Below are 20,674 nucleotides of genomic sequence, written 5' to 3' on the forward strand. Positions count from 1 at the left end.
GTAAACAGAGCCGCCTTTATTTCCAAAACTTATTTACACCGTTTCCTAAAAACTGTATACAAATATATTGATATCCGACACTTGCCAAACATCCGGTGTATCCGATTCTCAGGTTTGGCTGTGGCGAGAGGCAATATAATGGCCGTCTCTCGCACAGCCACAACCAACCATACATAAGCCTCACGCACCTGCACGAATGCACACAGGCATGAAACGGCATAGCCACTCCACGTAGATTCATAGTGACTACTCAACTCATAATCACCCCCACCCTTCAAGCCGGGGGCATTTCAGAGAACTTCACTACGTTAAGCGATTGTGGCAGCAGCCATTCACCAATAGATGGTTGTAACATCACCACGGCACCCATGCCAGGCTAAGTGGACTTTGAGGCCATGTGGAGTGTGCAAGGCTCTTGCTACTGCCAAGTGAGGATAGACCCAGGTGTTTATAGGTTGACCGAGATGACTGGCAGATGCACCACCTGTGCTCCCCACTGTGCCAATTTACGTTTTGTCCACCAAACACACCACTCGTTTTAACGAGCGTCGCTCCTCAGCCCGTTATCGGAGGGCGATTGCCTCGAACTGTTGTAGTACTACTGCTGTAGTGTTCTTCACAAGCCTCCTCCACATAAAGAGCGGGAAAAACTGGCAAAGAAAACCTGCAGCTTGGAATTTAGCAATTAACCAGGCCCAAAGTGTTACACAGCTAATGAAAGATGCAACACGAACCTCCACTGCCAAACCAGGGCTCGTCATAACAACACTGCCTAGGTATGGGAACTTCCCCACGCTCTCTTGCCAATTAAATGGTGGAGGTAGGTTGGAGGGATAAGGGGATTCCCGTGCGAGGCAGTGGCCGTGGCTCTGCGCGTAACACTTGATACCCATTTAACTTCCATGCCAGCGCAATGAGAAGCCTCTCAGCCACTGAACTGCATGCATCACAGGGCCTCTACCGAGGAGGTGATGCAGATTCTCAGCTCTTATTCACAACGCACACACGCATGCATGCCACCAGGCACCGACACCACACACTTAAAAAAACACACCAACCTCCAAGGCATACTTATGTACATTACCTTCCACTTGTTTTCATCAACAAAACATTCAAACTTTCCACGAGTGATACGACCTCAACTTGAGATGAGAGTTTTACATCGAGAAAATATGAGCCTCCCCTCACGCTATGTGGACCAAGCCCCCTTCGGATCGTTAAAAACACTTCTGATTTATCCAAAATTATTTTTTGGGGAGACCTTTTTTTGTACGAACCAGAACCGCCAAAACAAAGCCCCAATCAACTCCGCAATACAAACGACGTGACTTGGTGCTGAGCAATTGTTTTAACGGCAGTCTTCAGAATTCCCGGCCAGCACTCCAGCCTCCATTGCTTTGGCACACGTCTTCCTCATCACGGCTTCACCACTCCTCGCGAGTCTTAGTTCTGCAACAACGGCCCCCTACTGGCCACAGCAGTAGCAGCTGCGGCATTTCTCGCAAGTGGCCCCCCCAGTTCCTGCAGAAAGTCAAGCAAGCTTCAGGGAGAGCCAAGTGAGCTTCGGGGCAGGCAAAGCTGCCACAACGGGCGTCGGCCGTATCGCGCCAGTGGCAAAGACAAATGCGCGAGCGCACCGCCGGCTGAAGGACAGGCACGGGAGGCGCCGGCGCGCGGCATTGTTGGGCGACGCTAACGAGCACGGCTCAGTCACCGGCTGAGGTCGCGAGCGCCGACTCCAGCGCTCAGATCGCACGCGGAGGGAGGGAAGTAGGGATCCATGCCGCTGAAGAAAGGGTGGCGCAGCGCCTGTGCGAGCGTGATGCGTCGGGACGGCTCGTACTCCAGCATGCGCTGCAGCAGGTCCAGCAGCTGCAAATGCTCCTGGCTGGAGGCCAGCATGCAGCGCTGTGTGCACACACACACACGGGGATACGGATTCTTCTACTGATAGTCCAGGTGCCAAACATAGTTGTTTGGAAGAACATAAATCTAAAGACTTGCAGAGAAACACAAACTCACAAAAGACACCCAGACTCACAGAGACACACAGACTGAGAACGAGCCATAAACTCACAAAGATAGCCACAAACTAACGTAGAAGCCCAAAGACACACACAGACTCAGTAAGAGAGCCATACACTGACAGACAGCCACTCGCACAGCAACCTAGACTCACATCGAGACGCAGACTGGGCAAGAGCCATAAACTTGCACAGATCCACACACATAAAAACCCAGAAACTCGCACAGGGTTATCGACTCACAGATCCACAGGTTCATGAAGACAAACTCACGTAGAGACTCAGACTCAGAGGCCCAACGACTCAAGATAGTCATACATAAGGATTTAAGGAGGCGCATGTTCAGTGGTGCTTGCTTAAAAGCCTCAACAACTCAAAGTGCCTCAACATCCAATCTCAGTTGAACACGTACTAGCAGGATTTCGCGACCAATATAATCCATGAGGTTTTTAAGGTTGGATCTCATAAATATAAACGTGTCGTTAAACTCGCCATAGCCAATTAGAAAGGTTTGTCACAGAAACAAAACATGCCAATTCATGACTAGTTTATCACACTGGTGTGTTGGAGAGTGAACCCACAATACAGTGAGGGAAAAAAGTATTTGATCCCCTGCTGATTTTGGACGTTTTCCCACTGACAAAGAAATTATCAGTCTATAATTTTAATGGTAGGTTTATTTGAACAGTGAGAGACAGGATAACAACAACAAAATCCAGAAAAACGCATGTCAAAGATGTTATAAATTGATTTGCATTTTAATGAGGGAAATAAGTATTTGACCCCCTCCTAATCAGAAAGATTTCTGGCTCCCATGTGTCTTTTATACAGGTAACAAGCTGAGATTAGGAGCACTCTAAGAGTGGCAACTCGAACCTTCTAAGAGTGTGCTCCTAATCTCAGCTCGTTACCTGTATAAAAGACACCTGTCCACAGAAGCAATCAATCAGATTCCAAACTCTCCACCATGGCCAAGACCAAACAGCTCTCCAAGCATGTCAGGGACAACATTGTAGACCTACACAAGGCTGGAATGGGCTACAAGACCATTGCCAAGCAGCTTGGTGAGAAGGTGACAACAGTTGGTGCGATTATTCGCAAATGGAAGAAACACTAAAGAACTGTCAATCTCCCTCGGTTTGGGGCTCCATGCAAGATCTCACCTCGTGGAGTTGCAATGATCATGAGAACGATGAGGAATCAGCCCAGAACTACACAGGAGGATCTTGTCAATGATCTCAAGGCAGCTGGGACCATAGTCACCAAGAAAACAATTGGTAACACACTACGCCATGAAAGACTGAAATTCTGCAGCGCCCGCAAGGTCCCCCTGCTCAAAAAAGCACATAAACATGCCCGTCTGAAGTTTGCCAATGAATATCTGAATGATTCAGAGGACAACTGGGTGAAAGTGTTGTGGTCAGATGAGACCAAAATGGAGCTCTTTGGCATCAACTCAACTCGCCGTGTTTGGAGGAATGTTGCCTATGACCCCAAGGACACCATCCCCACCGTCAAACATGGAGGTGGAAACATTATGCTTTGGGGGTGTTTTTCTGCTAAGGGGACAGGACAACTTCACCGCATCAAAGGGACGATGGACGGGGCCATGTACCGTCAAATCTTGGGTGAGAACCTCCTTCCCTCAGCCAGGGCATTGAAAATGGGTCGTGGATGGGTATTCCAGCATGACAATGACCCAAAACACACGGCCAAGGCAAAAAGGACTTGCTCAAAAAGAAGCACATTAAGGTCCTGGAGTGGCCTAGCCAGTCTCCAGACCTTAATCCCATAGAAAATCTGTGGAGGGAGCTGAAGGTTCGAGTTGCCAAACGTCAGCCTCGAAACCTGAATGACTTGGAGAAGATCTGCAAAGAAGAGTGGGACAAAATCCCTCCTGAGATGTGTGCAAACCTGGTGGCCAACTACAAGAAACGTCTGACCTCTGTGATTGCCAACAAGGGTTTCGCCACCAAGTACTAAGTCATGTTTTGCAGAGGGGTCAAATACTTATTTCCCTCATTAAAATGCAAATCAATTTATAACATTTTTGACATGCGTTTTTCTGGATTTTTTTGTTATTCTGTCTCTCACTGTTCAAATAAACCTACCATTAAAATTATAGACTGATAATTTCTTTTGTCAGTGGGCAAATGTACAAAATCAGCAGGGGATCAAATACTTTTTTCCCTCACTGTATTTAAAATTGTAAATTTCAACTATTCCACTACCCTGCCGAAGTTTAGCCCAGAGGACTCCCTGTCCAGGTGTCCCTTGTCTGGCGTGAGGTGAACCCAGCACCGGCCTGTGAGTAGGAATGCGTCTGTCAGTAAGGGGCAATGCTGCGATTGGATTTTCCAATCAAGTAATTTGTGAAAATCCATTGTTGGAACATGACATCAGAACGCAAGAACAACTCGATTTAGAACGTCACAGGATTTTAAATATCCACGGCGATGCAGAGAGTGAATTATTAACTGTTAAACACCGCACGTCCTTTGCTGCAGTGGTGGACGATAAAGAGCCCGTGACGTCATTCAAAAAGAGTCCGCCATTGTGGGCCAGTGTCATGGTCCAAATTTTCCAAATGCCCAAAAAATTACACCGCGAATTACTCAATGGGGATCACACATGGGCATCAATCATCGCCCAATATTGGCCGACTAATTACCCCCTGCAGGCCATGTGCCGAGTCACCTTGTGCTAGAGGGACAACTCCCACTGGAGGTGTCCCTTTCAAACGTTTGCAATGAGATGAAAGTCACTTAACGCATGTGAAGCCAAGATGCCCCAGCATAAAGGAGGGCGGGCTCTACCCAAAACACAATTTTCCTTGATGTTGTTGTTACCCTGGTTCGTCTCCTGTGTGTGTGTATACATGTAAAGAACATTCACAAAGACAGGGGACTGGCCAGTCAGCAGGTACCTTCAGGGGCTTGCAGTTTTGACGCAGGAACCTGCCGGCCATGCCATCCTCGTCCCAGTCCAGCCGCCGGTGACGGAAATACTTCTGCTTCCTACACAGAACATTCAGAAGAACGGAAATCACAAGCATTACTCTCAGTGGCAGTGTGAGTGGCAACTTCTGCCCACTACTAGAGGGTAGCTCTATGCTATCCACCTTCGACAGCCATTATATAATATACTAGCTGTACTACCCGGCTTTGCCCGGGACTTGGATTCACCACACCCGGCCGCCTTTGTCTCCCCAGTGGCGATGTTCACACCACAAGTTACTCGTTTGAGGCCGAGTCGATCTAGGGGAGGCCCAGGACCGGTTCAAATAATCGTCGCCGGTGGTGGCCATGAGCGGGAATCGAACTCGGATCGATGGGTTCGTAGCGCGGCGCGCTAACCACTACACTACTACAATGCGTTACGCTTCCACATGCGAGGATCACGTGACAGATTTGACGTCACAGCTCACTTGCTGTGCAAAAAAATATGCATTATTGAGCTCCCCTCCCTAAAAAAAACAAGTGTATTTTTATAATTTTTGCATGGTGTACAGTCTGGAAAGTACCCACGTGGCAAATTTCAAGTTTGTTACATGTCGGGAAGTAAGCTAAACATTTTGAACAGACACACATTTACAACTTTGCATTTTATATAGATAATACACAGGGGTTGTGCTGCACTGCGAGTTCCCAAATGAATACTTTGGCTCAGGACTTGATGCCGCATTGGAAATTAAATATGGGATTAAACATTTTAAAATTGGCAGGATATATTTAAAGAGAGAATGTGACAATCAATACAGGTAGTGGCATGCAGTATCAGCATCCAGAGCGGCACTGACACAAAGCGTTACGGAGATCAGCCTTTCAAGATATTTTTATCCAAAATGTGGATTAATGTAGTGTTTTACATAATGTGGCCGCATCTCAAGACTAAACAGAAACCATGGGGGCTTATTCATTTTGTGGGAAGAGGCCGTCAGATAGGAGAAGAAAACGGGCTTGAGCCAGCATTCACCTTGTCGCTCTGATCATGTCAGAGGGAATCCGTCCCAGAATCCTCTCCATCATTGCCAAGTGCTCCATATTGTCGTGGGTCTGTCAAGGGGAAAGCAGCGAGCGAGTGAACGCTGATGATTGTCTCGAGTCCAGACTCCCACCCGTCTCATCCATTGTTCACACAACTCACCCATTCAGCCACCTAATCACCCACTAAACTGCTAGTCACAACTCACGAACCTCACACTCTTACTCACCCACCACACTGCAGATGACAACACACTCACCTACCCACCCACTCACCCACTAAACTGGTCACAAGAATTCTAGATTTGAAGCTTTCGTGACTGCAAGGATTCATACTCTTTGTTTTTTTCGGTAAAGTCATGTAGGTAAAATAAAATTTAAAATAAAAGAAAACTAAATTAAATCACGACGTTTCGGAGGCAACACAAGCTTCCGTCTTCAGGTGGAAAACTCAAAGCTCTGAGACCCTCGAGCAAGTCTCAGAGCTGCCCACTTGATGCAGCTATCTTGCTGTGACTCTTCCACATGAAGACGCAAGCTTGTGTTGCCTCCGAAACGTTCGTGATTTAATTTAGTTTTCTTTTATTTTAAATTTTATTTTACTTACGTGACTTTACCGAAAAAACCAAAGAGTATGGTCACAAGAACTCATCCATCTTCTCACTCACTAACCCACCCACGCACACTCGCTCACTCACCCAACTACTTGTTCACCAATCCATTCTCACTCAACCACCTACTTGTGCAGTTACTCACTCCCCCACCCACACATCATACCACAGGTCCCAACACTTTAACAACCCCGCTTAAATGAAGAAACGCATCACACGCTTTACCCGTTAAAACTTATAATTTTCTGTTTTGTTGCTGGCAGCTTAACATTTTGGGCCTTTGGCCCTGTGGATCAGCAAGTGTTACTCAAACAGCACGCACGCTTTTACACACACAATTCCCGTGAGCTGAATAACGCTCCCCTGGGGACCTGTGCATGAACACTTGCCGATCGCAGCGCCCGTCTGACCTCACAGGTGTCTCACCTGGAACAGTGTGTAGCCCGTGTAGTACTCGAAGAAGATGCACCCGAGGCTCCACACGTCGCAAGGGTGCGACCAGCCAAGCTCTGTTGGGGGGGGGGACAATATGGCAACCAGACCCTGAGCCAATAGCAAAGCGCAATAAGTCTCTGTTATTATAACAGTAGACTCTTATCCGCGTGCAGTTTATCTGATTTGCGGATTCAAAACTCATGGCTTTTCTCTGAAATCCAAATTAACAATCTAAAAACAGTTTAACGTTGTTATTCTTGGACATGTTTATTACAAGTTACGTGCTTAACCTGAACATATGTGCTCCAGTTAATCTGAAATCCAAGTGATCGCCTCTACAGTAGTCTTCATAACAGCGGGCAGTTTGATTAATTTTGATTGGCATGGCTCTGCTATCCACTTAGTGGGAGGAGTATTCTACATGGGGAGCAGAAAAGTGTTATCACTGAGCATGTGCATCGATTGGTTGATCGTTCGTATTCACTCTTAATTTATACCAATAGTGTTTTTTGGCATAGAGATCCATGGAAAATTTTTATTTTTGGATTATCCGCGAATCGTTCTCCTCGTCATTAGTACAGATAATCCAGAGTCTACTGTACTGCGCTTGTTAACTCAGGAAAGCCGTACCGAGTATCAAGATTATTTAACAGGTTGTTGTTACGTATTCGCAGAAAGAGACGATGTTGCTCAATCAGTCGATCTTTATTTTACGTGCCAACATTGCCCTCAATAAAGTAGGCATCAGTGCGCATTGCAACGGAGCGGGAACGATATGGGGCCATACAGCAACAGGAATGAGAACAGAAACCCCCCATGCCCTCAGTGGCTAAAACCGACTGAGCAAAGTAAATGGCAACCACGCACAAAAATGAAGTGCAGCCGTGTGCCAAGAAAAGCATAAGTTAAGTAGCAAATAAAACTTAATTAAATGAAAAATAAAGAGACGGTTTTTATTTTACATTCTGGACATTATGGGAAGGGAATTCTGAGGTGTATCTCGCACAGAACACGGAATTGAGAGATTGCTCGGCGCATTTCGGATGTCTGGTGGCTCCAGATGTTTGGGGCTGCACTCGAGAAGGCTTGCCGCCCCCCCCCCCCCCCCAGCGTCAGGTGAACAATCCTTCGATGTATTTCCCAAATAAGTAATGTGCAAGCAACGCTCATGCCTCACAGGGAGAGCCTTGAGTTTTATTCCTAACCTGGGTATATTTCTGTGGCATGTGCCTTCTACCCCTGTTTTACATGGGTTTCCTCCAGATTCTCCGGTTTCTTCCCATAGCAAAAAAAAACTCAATGTAACGATTGGTCAAACATCCCAATGCAGAGCCTGGCGTGAGTCTCGGTAGTATCCGGAGGGAATCTCATGAGTGTGTCTCTTGCGTCAATCTCAAGATTGAGTCTTGCTGGAGAGTTTCAGGAGCGAGTCTCGTGACCGAGCCTCGTGCACGAGCCTCGGATTTCCCTGGTGAACTCAGTTGTCCACTCCTGCATGGCACACTCACCCAGGATGACCTCGGGCGAGCGGTAGTGGCGCGTCGACACCGTCGTGCTGTGGTACTCATGGTCGAAGGTCGCGCTGCCGAAATCCACGACCTGTAGGGTCGGGTCCTTCACTGTGCGTTCGTCCCTTCTCTGTGAAAAAAACAGCACCGGAGCCGTCATACCACAGCGTCACCATCGCACCACCAGTGTCACCAGTGCCACCAGTGTTACCTCTGGTGCCACCAGCGCGTCACCAGCACACGCGCTGACTTGCAGTGCGAGCTCGCATACCCGTGCAGCCATCAGAACCAGTTCTCACCATCAAGTTGCAAGCACCGAATTTTTTTCAATTAAAATGTTATCCTTGGTGAACGTGTACATATTTTTCACTGTACCAATACATAATGTGCAAGTCGTAGATTGATTTTTTTTGTATATTTGCTGTGGGCGCATGAGTGTTTGTAAATGTATTGTACTCAACCAGACATCCATCATGACTTGAAATAACCTACGCTTGTTATTATAACCGTTATATTAGTAAATAGGCAAGAAAGGGTGCTTCGATTCATTGATTGAAATCAGGATCACTGGGGGGCGGTGGGCAGGGAGATGGGCGGGTGACCGGACGCACCTTGTAGGAGTTGTACTTCACGTGAAAGTCGGAATTCACAAACAAGATGTTCTCAGGCTTCAGATCGGTGTGCGTCAGCTTGTTGTCGTGCAAAACTGTGATGCGGAGACAAAACAGGGGGACGGCGCAATCACCACGGGGTCATTCGCGCGGCAGAACAGCTCCATCACGCACGCCGTCTCCGAGTCGCTGTTCACACCCTCCCCCCAGCAGATGGCACGTCCACCAGCCACTCCACTCAGCTACATCAGACCGACAGCCACGCCTATGACATCCACGCCGCTCTTGTTGATGAATGATCCAGACCTCGCCGATTCACTCCATTCACTCGCTCACCGGTGGTCAGTCGCCTCAGCACTCTTTTATTGCTACGACCAGGTTCATTGTTCCTCCACCCATACCAGCATTCACATTAACTTATCTATTGCCAAATAATCTCGGGCATTCATTGTGGAACCATATTCCAATATAACATCAGCCAGAAGGGTCCTGTAAAGTTTGCACAGTAGGGCGTGATGTTGGTATGCATGATCCCAAATTGAGTAATTTGCTGGTACATTTTCAGCATTGGGATGTTTTGGCCAATACCAGATACACTGTGTTTGTTTTATCTATGGGAGGAAACCAGAGAACAGTTGAAGTCTAATTTATTAGGTAAAGCCCTGTGAGCCATGCGGCTCTCGACTCGGGTGCAACCGCAACAAACAAAAACATGAACAAAGAACATCTTAAAGAATATACAAACTCCACACATAAAAGTGCCGGAGCCAGAAATCGAACATCTCAATCGAGGGCCAAAGAGCTTGGGAAATTGTTGACAGATTCTGGCCTGTGGTTTCCGGCACCTCCGAACCACTCTCTCCATGTGTGAAAGAGAACCATGTGGTGAGTTACAAATTTGTATGTTCAATCAACGGTAGTCGTAGTGAAGGTGGAGCTTCATGCACTCACATTTGACGGCGCGGCACAGCTGGTGGGCCATGTGCCGCACTTGATGGAGAGGGAAGGGCAGGTAGAGGTTGTCCCGGAGGAAATCGAAGGTGCTAAGGCCGAGCAGCTGGAAGACGATGCAAATGTGGCCATGGTAGTCGAACCAGTCGTACATCTGCACACACAGCCTGCCATACAAGGACACAGCGGCGTCATGGCGCGCACACGCGATGGCATCTACTCGGCAGGCCCAGCGAAGCAGGGCGACTTCCCTCTACGCTTGCGTGCGCCTTGTGCCGCACAGGGGCTTGCTGCCACTGGGGTCCCTCCCTTGGTTAGATTGCAGTGGGGCAATGGCATAAGTTAAGATGAGATGTGCTCGAGGAGCTGTAGAGTTGCCGAGGTTGTTAAGCGGGCACCACCACTGTACGTGCAGGTCCCTACACCGCCCATTGTCAAGACACATCCAGCAACTCGTGTCTTGTCACTCAACATCAGTGGCACCAATTCCTGACCTCGCAATAGCCGTATCGAATTGTAAATGTAACAGAACATGTGTTAAATAAATAAATGCCTCTATACCTCTTCCCAAAGAGTCTGGCCAGCGTGGAAGAGTAGGCCGAAAAATACCCTCCCAGAGGAGCTCTCCAGAGCCCCCAATAGTGGAGGAGGCTCTCTGCCTGCAGTGGCATGAACAAGGAATTGCAGGGTTGCTCCTTTACCCTGCATATGCAACGCAGGGGCACACTGCTATGCCTCAGCTATCGGAGGGGACACTCGCACACAGACAGACACCAGTGACTGGGGTGCAAACGAGATGGACGCTGTTGTACTCACTGTTTGCCATCGCAATGTTTCTCGTTGATTTTTTCTAGCACGTTTATTTCTAACTTTGCGGCTTCTCTGTATTTGTCCACATTTTTTATAATTTTTACAGCCACCTCAGATTTGCCCCTGTGAACGAGAAAGTTGGCACTTATGATTAAAAAGGAAACGTGAACACACACGTCACCTGCAAACTGCATTCGCAACAAGACAATAATTATTTCTGCTCAAATGGGTGGAGGCAGCGGTTGCAATTCCACATTCTTATGGTGGGTGGGGGGGCAAGCCTATCCATGAAGACCACTGTTGATCTTCCCCACAAAGTGGTAGTCGTTAAACTTAGTTCATAACTTGGACCCCTTCAGGAAAAATGATAGGGGGGAGGGGAGCAAGTCAACCCCCACTATGGTGTGAACTTGTGACCTTCCGTTTACTAGCCGCTAGCTCTGCCGCCAAGCCACATGGTCACTAAAGCAATTCATGCAGCATATAAAACGCACAAGTAGGGGAGGTACCAGTGTGACGCTGTGCTTACCCGAGGTGGTCGGCACACCGAACAACTTTACCAAAGGTCCCTTCCCCTAAGGTGGAAATAACTTCATCTAAACAGGAAAACAAACACAAAGTCAGTGACAACTGTACGGAAACAAAAATACTTTTCAATTATTAATTACTGCAAAGGTAAATATTGCCTTTCAGATCTGCACAAGGTGTTTGCTGTGTGAGGTTTACGTTAAACTATATGCTTGTGCGTTTGTGATGCAATGCATCGTAACATCAAAACATGTTATCTGAATAACTGGTGCTCGTAAGTAACAGATAAGAGCGAGAGAGGAAACATGTGAAGAAACACACAAAAATACTGCTATGACAGGTTCTGACAAAAAAAAATTGACACTAGAGAGCGCTAAATGGTTACGGAAGGAGCTGTACATCTCGCTTGCAGCCAGTCGCCGATCCGATAGATTAGGTGGCCGTCTGAGTCATCTTGAACAATCTTGGCCCGCCGCTGATGCCTCTCCTTGCTCCTCTGTGGTCGCCACCCAGTTTCCCGGACCAGCGGTCAAGCGGCACACCGTAAAGACCCGGCCAAATCGCCCGCGGCGGCAGAAGGGGGGCGGCAGCCAAAGTGGCACACGCGAGCAGGGTGCCCCGGGGATGTCCGCAAAAACGCGTTTCAACGGCAGCGACGGCAGGTGGTGGGTGGTCGGCAATGGCATTGTGTCGATGCCCGGCAATGCATTTGTGGCACATGGGATGTATAAACGATAGGGATATCGCAAGGGACATGTGAAGATACAGGCACGGCTACAACACGGTCATATGTTCAAACTTACACTTTTTTTTCAAACAGACTTGCGGCAAGTCGACCCGTCAGTGCATGCAGGACAGTACAATAAATCGGCTACCACTGGCTACCAATAGGCAATCATCTACACTAGCGATAACACACTTACCTGCAACGGGTTTATGAATGTAAACAAGTTAATCTTTGGCACGTAACGCTACACCTAAAAGCACCGCTAAGAGTTAACAAAAAAATGACAGACGTTAAAAACAAACTTTTACGAAAATGAATACCTCACACATTAATCCATTACAGAAAACAAAATCAAGAACTTCATCGTAAATTTTACACACTATCAACTCCCTACCACAGAAAAAACATCAAACTTTCAGTTCATACACACGATGCGTACACACGCACGGTAAACAAGGCAAATCATTTCAGAAATTAATTTAACGATCGACCCTGCCGCTCTCCAAGATCTCACATGGCACGCCAGTTGCCGTTAGCACTACGCGGCGTGGGCAGGCAAACAAACACCAACAGCGCCGCCACCACAGCCGCCACCACAGCCGCCACGACAGCCCCTCCCCCCGGTACTCACCGATGCACTCCGGTTCCGCGACCGCTGCTGCCGCCGCCTCCGCTTCTTTTGACGCCGTTCGTAGCTGCCGGGCGAGCAGCTGCCCTCCCTCGCGTGGCAGCGACGTGAGCGCCGGCGCGAGCGGGTACGCCGGCGTGAGCGTGAGTGCCAGCGTGAACGCGAGCATCGGCTGCAGCAGGGTCGCTTGCTCCGCTCGCAGCAGAAAGCGCCGGCAGCGGCGGCTCGCTCCTCCCTCCGCCTCCTGGGTTCCGGCGCGTCGTACGCGCGACACAACCGCTCCGAGCTGTGGAGACCAATGGCAAAACAACGGCATCAGATGGTGAAATATAACACTGCTGCTGCTCTGAAGAACACCATTTGAAAATATATCTGCCTCCCTATATAGCCTCTTCACTCAATATCCCCCCCCTGCCCCCCTCTCTTCCAAATCTCTCTGCCCCACCCTCTCTCTCAATGCCACCCTCTCTACCTCCCTGTTCCGTGCCAATACCAATGAGATGTGGTTCGCTGGGGGTCGCCGTAATGTTTACTCAACTCTTGCCGTTGCTACACCTTATCAGCCATTGGCTACGTAGTACACACCGCAGTTCATACAGCACGTACTCTAAACTGTAACAGCTGCAGATACCCATGCAGTGCCAATCCCACCAATCGGCATAAACACTTGCGATTGCCACGGCGCCGCCAGTGTGAACAAGGCCGAAGTTGAGGCTGCACCTTTGTGACAACAGCTCACGGTTCACCTGGCTTATATCTGTGGAATCATCTCCTCGGCTGCTGCTCATCGTAGGAGCTCGTTCAGTCAGTTCCCTACCGAGTGGTGGCAGAATGCCTGGGATTAAGATCGAACTGCATTACACCTCCACTGCCCGTCTGCCACACGTTCACATTGGGCACCAGACAAAAAGCTATCCACACCATACGAGCCCAGGCTCAACAGGTCAGAGTGTGGCTCTGGGCGTCTTAGCACCGTGTCGATTTGTGTGCCATTCCTACTGCGTGCGACTACCGTGGAGCTGCCCAGCAGACAGCTGCCCCTTGTCGAGAACTGTTTCTCACAACAAACAAACTGTGGAGTGAGAAGGCCGAGCCAAGATAATTAAATTGTGATGAATAAGTAGTTAATTGGCTTGGATATAGACTTTGATAGCAAACGTAAGAAACGAGAATAAGCAGTTGCAAATGTCGCCCGAGTTTCAATTAAAGATTTAAATGGGTTGACACCAGCAGCACATTCCAGAGAGTGAGCCTCTTGGGGTTAGCAATGCGCAGGAGGCAGCCGGGGTTCACCTGTATGAGAGGCGTGAGCGGGTCTGGTAGCTGTCCCGGTGGCGAGCACGCACCAATCGCTCATCCACATCGAGCCGGCGCCGGTTTCTCCGAGAGGGGCTGGAAACCTCAAAGCGGCAGCTGTCTCGTTCGGATGAGCGATGGTGCCGCCGCCGCTGTTGCTTCGGGCACGGCATCTGGAAACCCCCCCGTTCACCGCACACGGTCAATTACACGTTCATCCTGGGGTTTCTCTCCTCAAAAATAACGCAGATTATTCACATACACTACCAGCAGGAGCAATGGGTTACCAGCAAGAGCAACGATCTGTGGTAGATATGGTGGGGGCGCTGAAGCCATCTTCATAAACAAGACCAACATGGGCGCAATGTCAGCAGGCCATCTGTGACAGAAATAGATGGATGATTGCACTGCTGGCACACTCACCAAGAGGCCTCCTTCGAAACAAGAGGTGTGTCCGTTTCTGTCTTTGTACGTCTGTGGACGTATATGTAGGTGATTGTGTCTGCGATTGGCTGGGTCATGCAGCCCCCATGCCTAAGCTGCTTGTTTAGTCAGATAGAGGGGGCTAAACGGATGCAGTATAGGCCAGAGAATAGATAGATGGACCTATGTGGTACAGGAGGATGTGGAGCTGAGTGGACTTGCCAATGACTGGTACCAGAGGTGCCTGGATCGGCCTCCATAGAGGAGGCTTGTGCGGAATACCACTGAGCAGTTGGAGACGGTCGCCTTCCAACAACAGCGGAGGGCGAAGAAGTGACGCTTACAACGAACAGAGCGCTGGGCGACTAAACGCAGAAAGTTCGCACAGTGGGGAGCACAGATGGTGCATCTGCCAGTCACCTCAGTCAACCTATAAACATCTGGGTCTATACTGTGGCTTGGCAGCATCAAGAGCCTTGCACACTCCACATGGCCTCAAAGTACACCTAGCCTGGCATAGACGCCGTGGTAATGTTACAACCACTTAGTGGCGAATGGTTTCTGCCGCATGAATCGCAGCCAATCAATCCATGCCACCTGGGTTGGTCCCGTGACCTCCTGCCAGTGAGCCGTCGACACTTCAAGAGGCCTCAGAGTGCCATGGTGACAGCACCACCACTCAGTGGTGCATGGCGGCTGTTGTTATTGTGAATGTCTATGTCTGTGTGCCAATAAGCAAATAAATTACTGACATGGGGGCAAACCAAACTGCTCATCTGTGACACAAATAGATGGAGCCCTACTGCTTGTGGCACAGGGACTGAACCGTCAGGCCGGGAGAGAGTAGATAAAGATTCACATCACGATGCATTCATACACGTTCAGTAACGAGCACCAATCTAACCCAAAAACCTTTATTATGAATAATATTGGTCGCGAAAGCCTACGTGTTAAACTGAAGGAACAGTTTGTTTGATAACCGCAACCCCTATGCGACTTGGCAGCATCATGTAGTTCTGCACATTATGCAACCTTAGCCAAAATTGAAAATCATCATAACACATATGGGGGGGGGGGGGGGTGTCACGTTGAAGACATTTCTGTAGTATATATTTAAAAAAAATTGAACAAGGCAATGGTTTGACCAGTACACAAAATTCTATACATCGTAACCATCACAGCACGACTGCGGAACAAGGCCAAAAAATTCCGGCAATCAGAAATAAATTGTAATAGCGAAGTGTAACACCTTGCTTGAATTGAGCAAAGTCCTTGTCAGGGCTTTTATAGAGACAATGGCAGGGATTTCCAAAGTGGAGCAGTGCAGACATGCAGGAAGAGCAGTACTGTGACCTTCGGTGTGGTGGGCGAGTCGGTGGGTGAACTCGTGGGTGGGTGAGCGGGCGAGTGAGTGAATGGGTGCAAGTGGGCCAGTGAATTTGTGAGTGGGCGTGAGCATGACCTACAGTTTGGCGATTGATGACGGGAGCTGATGATAACGAGTGTGATGTTGCCGCGCTGATAACTGCGAGTTGTAACGGAGACGTTGTTTACGTTGATAAATGTGACGTGTACAAATGTGAAGATTTACATTCAATACGATGTTCGTAATGGCGTTAACGTCGTTAAGTAAAATGGCTGCTATGTTGTTTACAACACCGACGTTAATGTTTGAGTTATGGGATGTTTTACGGATACCATTTACCTAGGGAAGCAATGTTGAATCTCAAGCCTTTCAGTAGGGTTCTGCCACAATGAACATTACTACTGCGGCTAAACAAAACACAAATGAGGCCGAAGCTGGAATCCTGCTGCTGTCATACAAATCTGGAAATCTGGGCTGGAGCACCAAGTTCCTAAACCAGTAGTCGAGGGTGGAGGGGTTGATAACACTATGTAACACTATTTTTGTTCTTGGGTACTAAGTGTTATTGTTTAATTGCTTATGCCTAAAAAGTATATAAAATGGCAATTATTCCCCACGAACGTTTGCTTTTGTGACCAGGACTTTGTGAGCAAAAGACACAAATGCACACCACGTTTTCTCATTGAAAATAGGTAAATTTCTAAATATCACTGTCCTGATCACAAAAGCTAAGTTCGTGGGGAATAATAGCCATTTTCTTTGGGCCTTTCGGTAAAGTCACGTAGATAGAAATAAAAATATCACGTTTTGATCGCAACGCAAGCAATCGTCATCAGGCGGAAGAGGGAAGCTGCTGATGCAGGCTGCTTTTAAAGGTTAGAAATGGGCGTAGCCCCAGAGTCATAAACGAAGTGGACGGGGCTAGTGATGTTAAAGTGAGAAATTTGCATGTAAATGTACTGTGTAATGTGATTAGCAGGTCAATGTAAGCTCGCAGCGCGTCGTCACATTGACATTTACATGCAAATTTATCACTTTAACATCACTAGCCCCGCCCACGTCCTTTGTGACTCTGGGTCTACGCCCATTTCTAACCTTTAAAATCAGCCTACATCAGCAGCTTCCCTCCTCTTTCTTCCACCTGATGACGATTGCTTGCATTGCGATCGAAACGTCGCAATATTTTTATTTCTATCTACGTGACCTTACCAAAAGACCCAAAGAATATGAATTCCTGCAGTCACGAAAGCTTTAAGTCAAAAAATAAGCCATTTTCTGTACTTTTGAAGCATAAGCAATTATGAAATAACACTTACTACCCAGGAACATTTTTGTTAGTGTAATTAATCCAGCACTCACCAAATAACTCCAGTTACTCACTCAACTGGTGGTCAGCCACCTACATTATTGTACTCTTCCATTGCTACTATGGTCACTTTCACCGTGAACTTCACTCGTCGATTCATGCTCTCCTCCCGTGTTGAGGATTTGTTATCAGCTCATCCCCATTACGTGCAACCACCTACCACCCTCACTGCACGTCACCATCGCTCTCACCCACCCAAAACACGCTGCAGGTCACAACACTAATTTTTTCTGCCTCTTTCCTCAACACTTCCATTGTGGAATTCCCTTCCACCGTCTCTCCCCCTCTCCTCCCTCAAGCTCTTCACATATCCTTACTCAATTCAAGAAACTTCGATAGTGCTGTCTGTTGTCTCCGTAGCAAGTGTCGCCCAATGTACCTGGTTTTTATCTCGGCACATTTCCTTAAGTAAAAACATCGCGGAAACCCGTAGCTAATAGGGATATGGCCGCATTACGTGGACTTCTCCTGTCGCCATGCTAATTACTATGAAGGCGGTGGAGCGGTGAAATAAGCCCGGCCCACGTAAGCGACGACGAACGAAAGGGCAGACACATCTGAACCCGTTTCACCACCCACCACCACCACGCTATAACCAGCGTGAAGTATGGTCAAACATCGGAACCATCCGCACGATTTTTTTTAAATATGGCACTTGTATAATGAGCTTGCCCGATAATCACTTATCAGCAGCTGCCACGACCCATCCGCTGCTGGATGACGACGAGAACATCAAAGGCCGCGCCTTACCTAAGTTGCCCCAACGCTCGCGACAATGTTTGTTGCACGCAAAAAAGTGCGGCAAAATTTTCACACAGCACGAACAACAACAGCGAGCGGCGGCGCAAGGCAAAGAAGTCAAGGCCGCGCGGCAGAAGCGGCGCCGAGGCGCGCGCGGTCACGGCCCCGCGTCACCACAAACGAAGGAGATAGCCTCTCGCTCGTCTCACCGTGTCTGCCATCGTTACCGTGTCTGCCATTGTCTCGGTGTCTCCCCCGTCGTCTCGTAGCTCCCCGTGTCTCTTCTTCCAGAGCCTCTTGCCTCTGAGGGCCGCGAGTTCGTCCGCTGGTCTCCTCTGCTCGAAATGGCGGCGGCTTTACACCACAATGAGACCAAACCAATCCCGGCGGGGACTCACACTCGCTATTCCTATTACCAACAGCGCAGTTTTATAATCCCACGTCTGAAGTAATTTATATAGGTAATATTTTATTTAGCAATATGCGGAATTACTTGATGCAATTTTGTAAAAATCCGGGTTAAAGGAGTTTGAGTTGTTATTAAATATCGCCCACCCCCACTACCGCACGAGATCAGTGTTGGTAGAGTCCGCACGATGTTACGCGTCACACCCCTGGCAAGTGACGTTGCGAAATCGATCCGTGTAGTGACATCCCTAATAGATTCTAACACGAACATACGCTCTCATAAGAATCGATTCGTAATATTACCTTCGTATTCGATTCTCGCTCTACGATCGATTCCCGATTCCCTGTGCGATTTGAAGCTTTCGTGACAGAAGGAATTACTACTACTCGATACCAAGGTCCTTTGTAAACCCACGGGTTTTCATCAGAGATTTATCCACGAGGAAATTCAGATTTACAAACACAGACACAATTTCAACTGAGAAGATGGTTTCAAATTAAGCAACCATTGGAAAGATAATCTAAATCATACCAAACATTAAACTAATTTTCAATGGTACAGTATATTTATCCAAGTAGTGAGATACCAAACTTTCATAGAAGCTTATTTCACTTCACACCTACATTTGTAAACTCCCCCCCCCCGTGCCGGTCCTCTATGTTCTACTTCACACCCCCTCCCCCCCTCCGTGCCGGTCCTCTTGTGCTTTATAGTCATTTTATGCTAATTCCTTTGTCAAAGCGTTTTGTTTCCTCCCACACAGCTTAAAAGGACGCGACCTGGGCTGGACTGTCTTCACTCCAACGCTGTCTGCGTGACAGTACGGTCCCCTTCACCTTATGAAGGCCACTTGTGTTGTGGCTGAAACGTCGTGATTTTTGTTGTTTTATTTTTTACCTACGTGACTTTACCGAATAGAACCAAAGAGTACTACTCACTGTTTGGTTCTTTCGGTAAAGTCACGTAGAAAGAAAATAAATTAAATCATAGAATACGACGTTTCGATTGCAATACAAGCAGTCGTCATCAGGTATAACTAAATTTGAGAGACAAAACACAAACACGGAGACACAGTCACCAGATACACAAGCAGAGAGAGACAACAGAGAGACACACAGAGACCCACTGCCTCTGTGTCGTGGCCTTCAATAGAGAGAAGGGGGGCAGAGAGAGAGGTGGGTCTGCTGGAGCAGAGAAATTAGCATGTCAATGAGAGAGTTGTGTGGAAAAATTTGCTCAGTTTGTTTTCTCAAACTGCCTATTTCTCTCTCTAATATTGACCAGACACTCATAGGTCCATTCGCTCTTTCTCTCCCCCTGCCGCCGCGGGGTGGATTTCCACACAACTCTCTCAATGACATGCTAATACTGGTAGGAACCTCCTGGTTACACCAGCCCACAGGGGATTATTGTGTCCGTCCGTCCGTCGTACATCCAAAAATGGGAGGGGTGGGGCTGGGTGGAGAGGGGAGGTTGGGGAGGGGCTGGGTGGGGAGGGAGGGGCTGGGTGGGGAGGGGAGGGTGGGGAGGGGCTGGGTGGGAGAGTGTGGGGAGGGGCTGGGTGCGGAGGGTCGGGAGGGTGGGGAGGGGCTGGCTGGGGAGGGTGGGGCTTGGTGGGGGGTGGGAGGGGTGGGACTAGGTGGGGAGGGGCTGGTCACCCCGTGGTGCCCTTATAAAACTCAACGTTTAACCTACTCACGCCGGCTTGTGCCCGCCCTCACAGTCGGGCATATTTGCGGAATACACCACGTGGTGCCGCCGTTGACCCTGGCCATTGACCGAGCAACCCAACGTTCCTACCAGCTCCCTCCGCAGACATGCTAATTTCTCTACTCCACCTCTCTCTCTCTGCCACCCCCCCCTCTCTTTCTATTGAAGGCCACGACACAGAGGCATTGGGTCTCTGTGTCTATGTTGTGTGTCTCTCTCTGTGTGTCTCTGTGTTGTCTCTCTCTGCTTGTGTGTCTGTCTGTGTGTCTCCGTGTTTGTGTTTTGTCTCTCAAATGTAGTTCTATCTAATGACGACTGCTTGTGTTGTAAATCGAAACGTCGTATTCTATTATTTAATTTATTTTCTTTCTATGTGACTTTACCGAAAGAACCAAAGAGTAATTCCCCTATTCTCCACATCTTCTGCTGCTCCACATAAGAACACAATGTGTTGTACGCATCCCATCAAATCCCACGGCCTTCCTTCTGGCAGTGCATAATTTCAGCAGCATTTATTCACATCTTTCAACGAAATGCGCTACGTGAC

At 48.4% G+C, this 20,674-nt stretch overlaps 1 protein-coding gene across 3 annotated transcripts; it reads right to left on the reverse strand.

Annotated features, from left to right (window-relative positions):
- Nucleotide 1: 1 nt before the first annotated feature.
- On the reverse strand, nucleotides 2-18,624 carry LOC116950812 (dual specificity protein kinase CLK2-like). 3 transcript variants are annotated; one of them, XM_032968898.2, is made up of 13 exons: nucleotides 18,236-18,624; nucleotides 14,110-14,285; nucleotides 12,820-13,102; nucleotides 11,861-11,957; nucleotides 11,463-11,529; nucleotides 10,940-11,056; nucleotides 10,124-10,290; nucleotides 9,173-9,267; nucleotides 8,562-8,691; nucleotides 7,045-7,127; nucleotides 6,000-6,079; nucleotides 4,951-5,041; nucleotides 2-1,908 (listed from the first exon to the last, which is right to left on the reverse strand). In XM_032968898.2, the coding sequence occupies exons 1-13, from the start codon at nucleotides 18,245-18,247 to the stop codon at nucleotides 1,711-1,713; spliced, it is 1,596 nt and encodes a 531-aa protein (XP_032824789.1). In that variant the 5' UTR covers nucleotides 18,248-18,624; the 3' UTR covers nucleotides 2-1,710. The 3 variants fall into 3 exon arrangements, with proteins under 3 accessions (XP_032824789.1, XP_032824788.1, XP_032824790.1); XM_032968897.2 differs by having other exon boundaries at nucleotides 18,218-18,624; XM_032968899.2 differs by lacking the exon at nucleotides 11,861-11,957 and having other exon boundaries at nucleotides 18,218-18,616.
- Nucleotides 18,625-20,674: the final 2,050 nt, after the last annotated feature.

This window comes from Petromyzon marinus, chromosome 40 (genome assembly GCF_048934315.1).
Source record: "Petromyzon marinus isolate PM22_M1 ecotype Great Lakes invasive population chromosome 40, UKy_Petmar_22M1.pri1.0, whole genome shotgun sequence".
NCBI classification, from domain to species: Eukaryota; Metazoa; Chordata; class Hyperoartia; order Petromyzontiformes; family Petromyzontidae; genus Petromyzon; species Petromyzon marinus.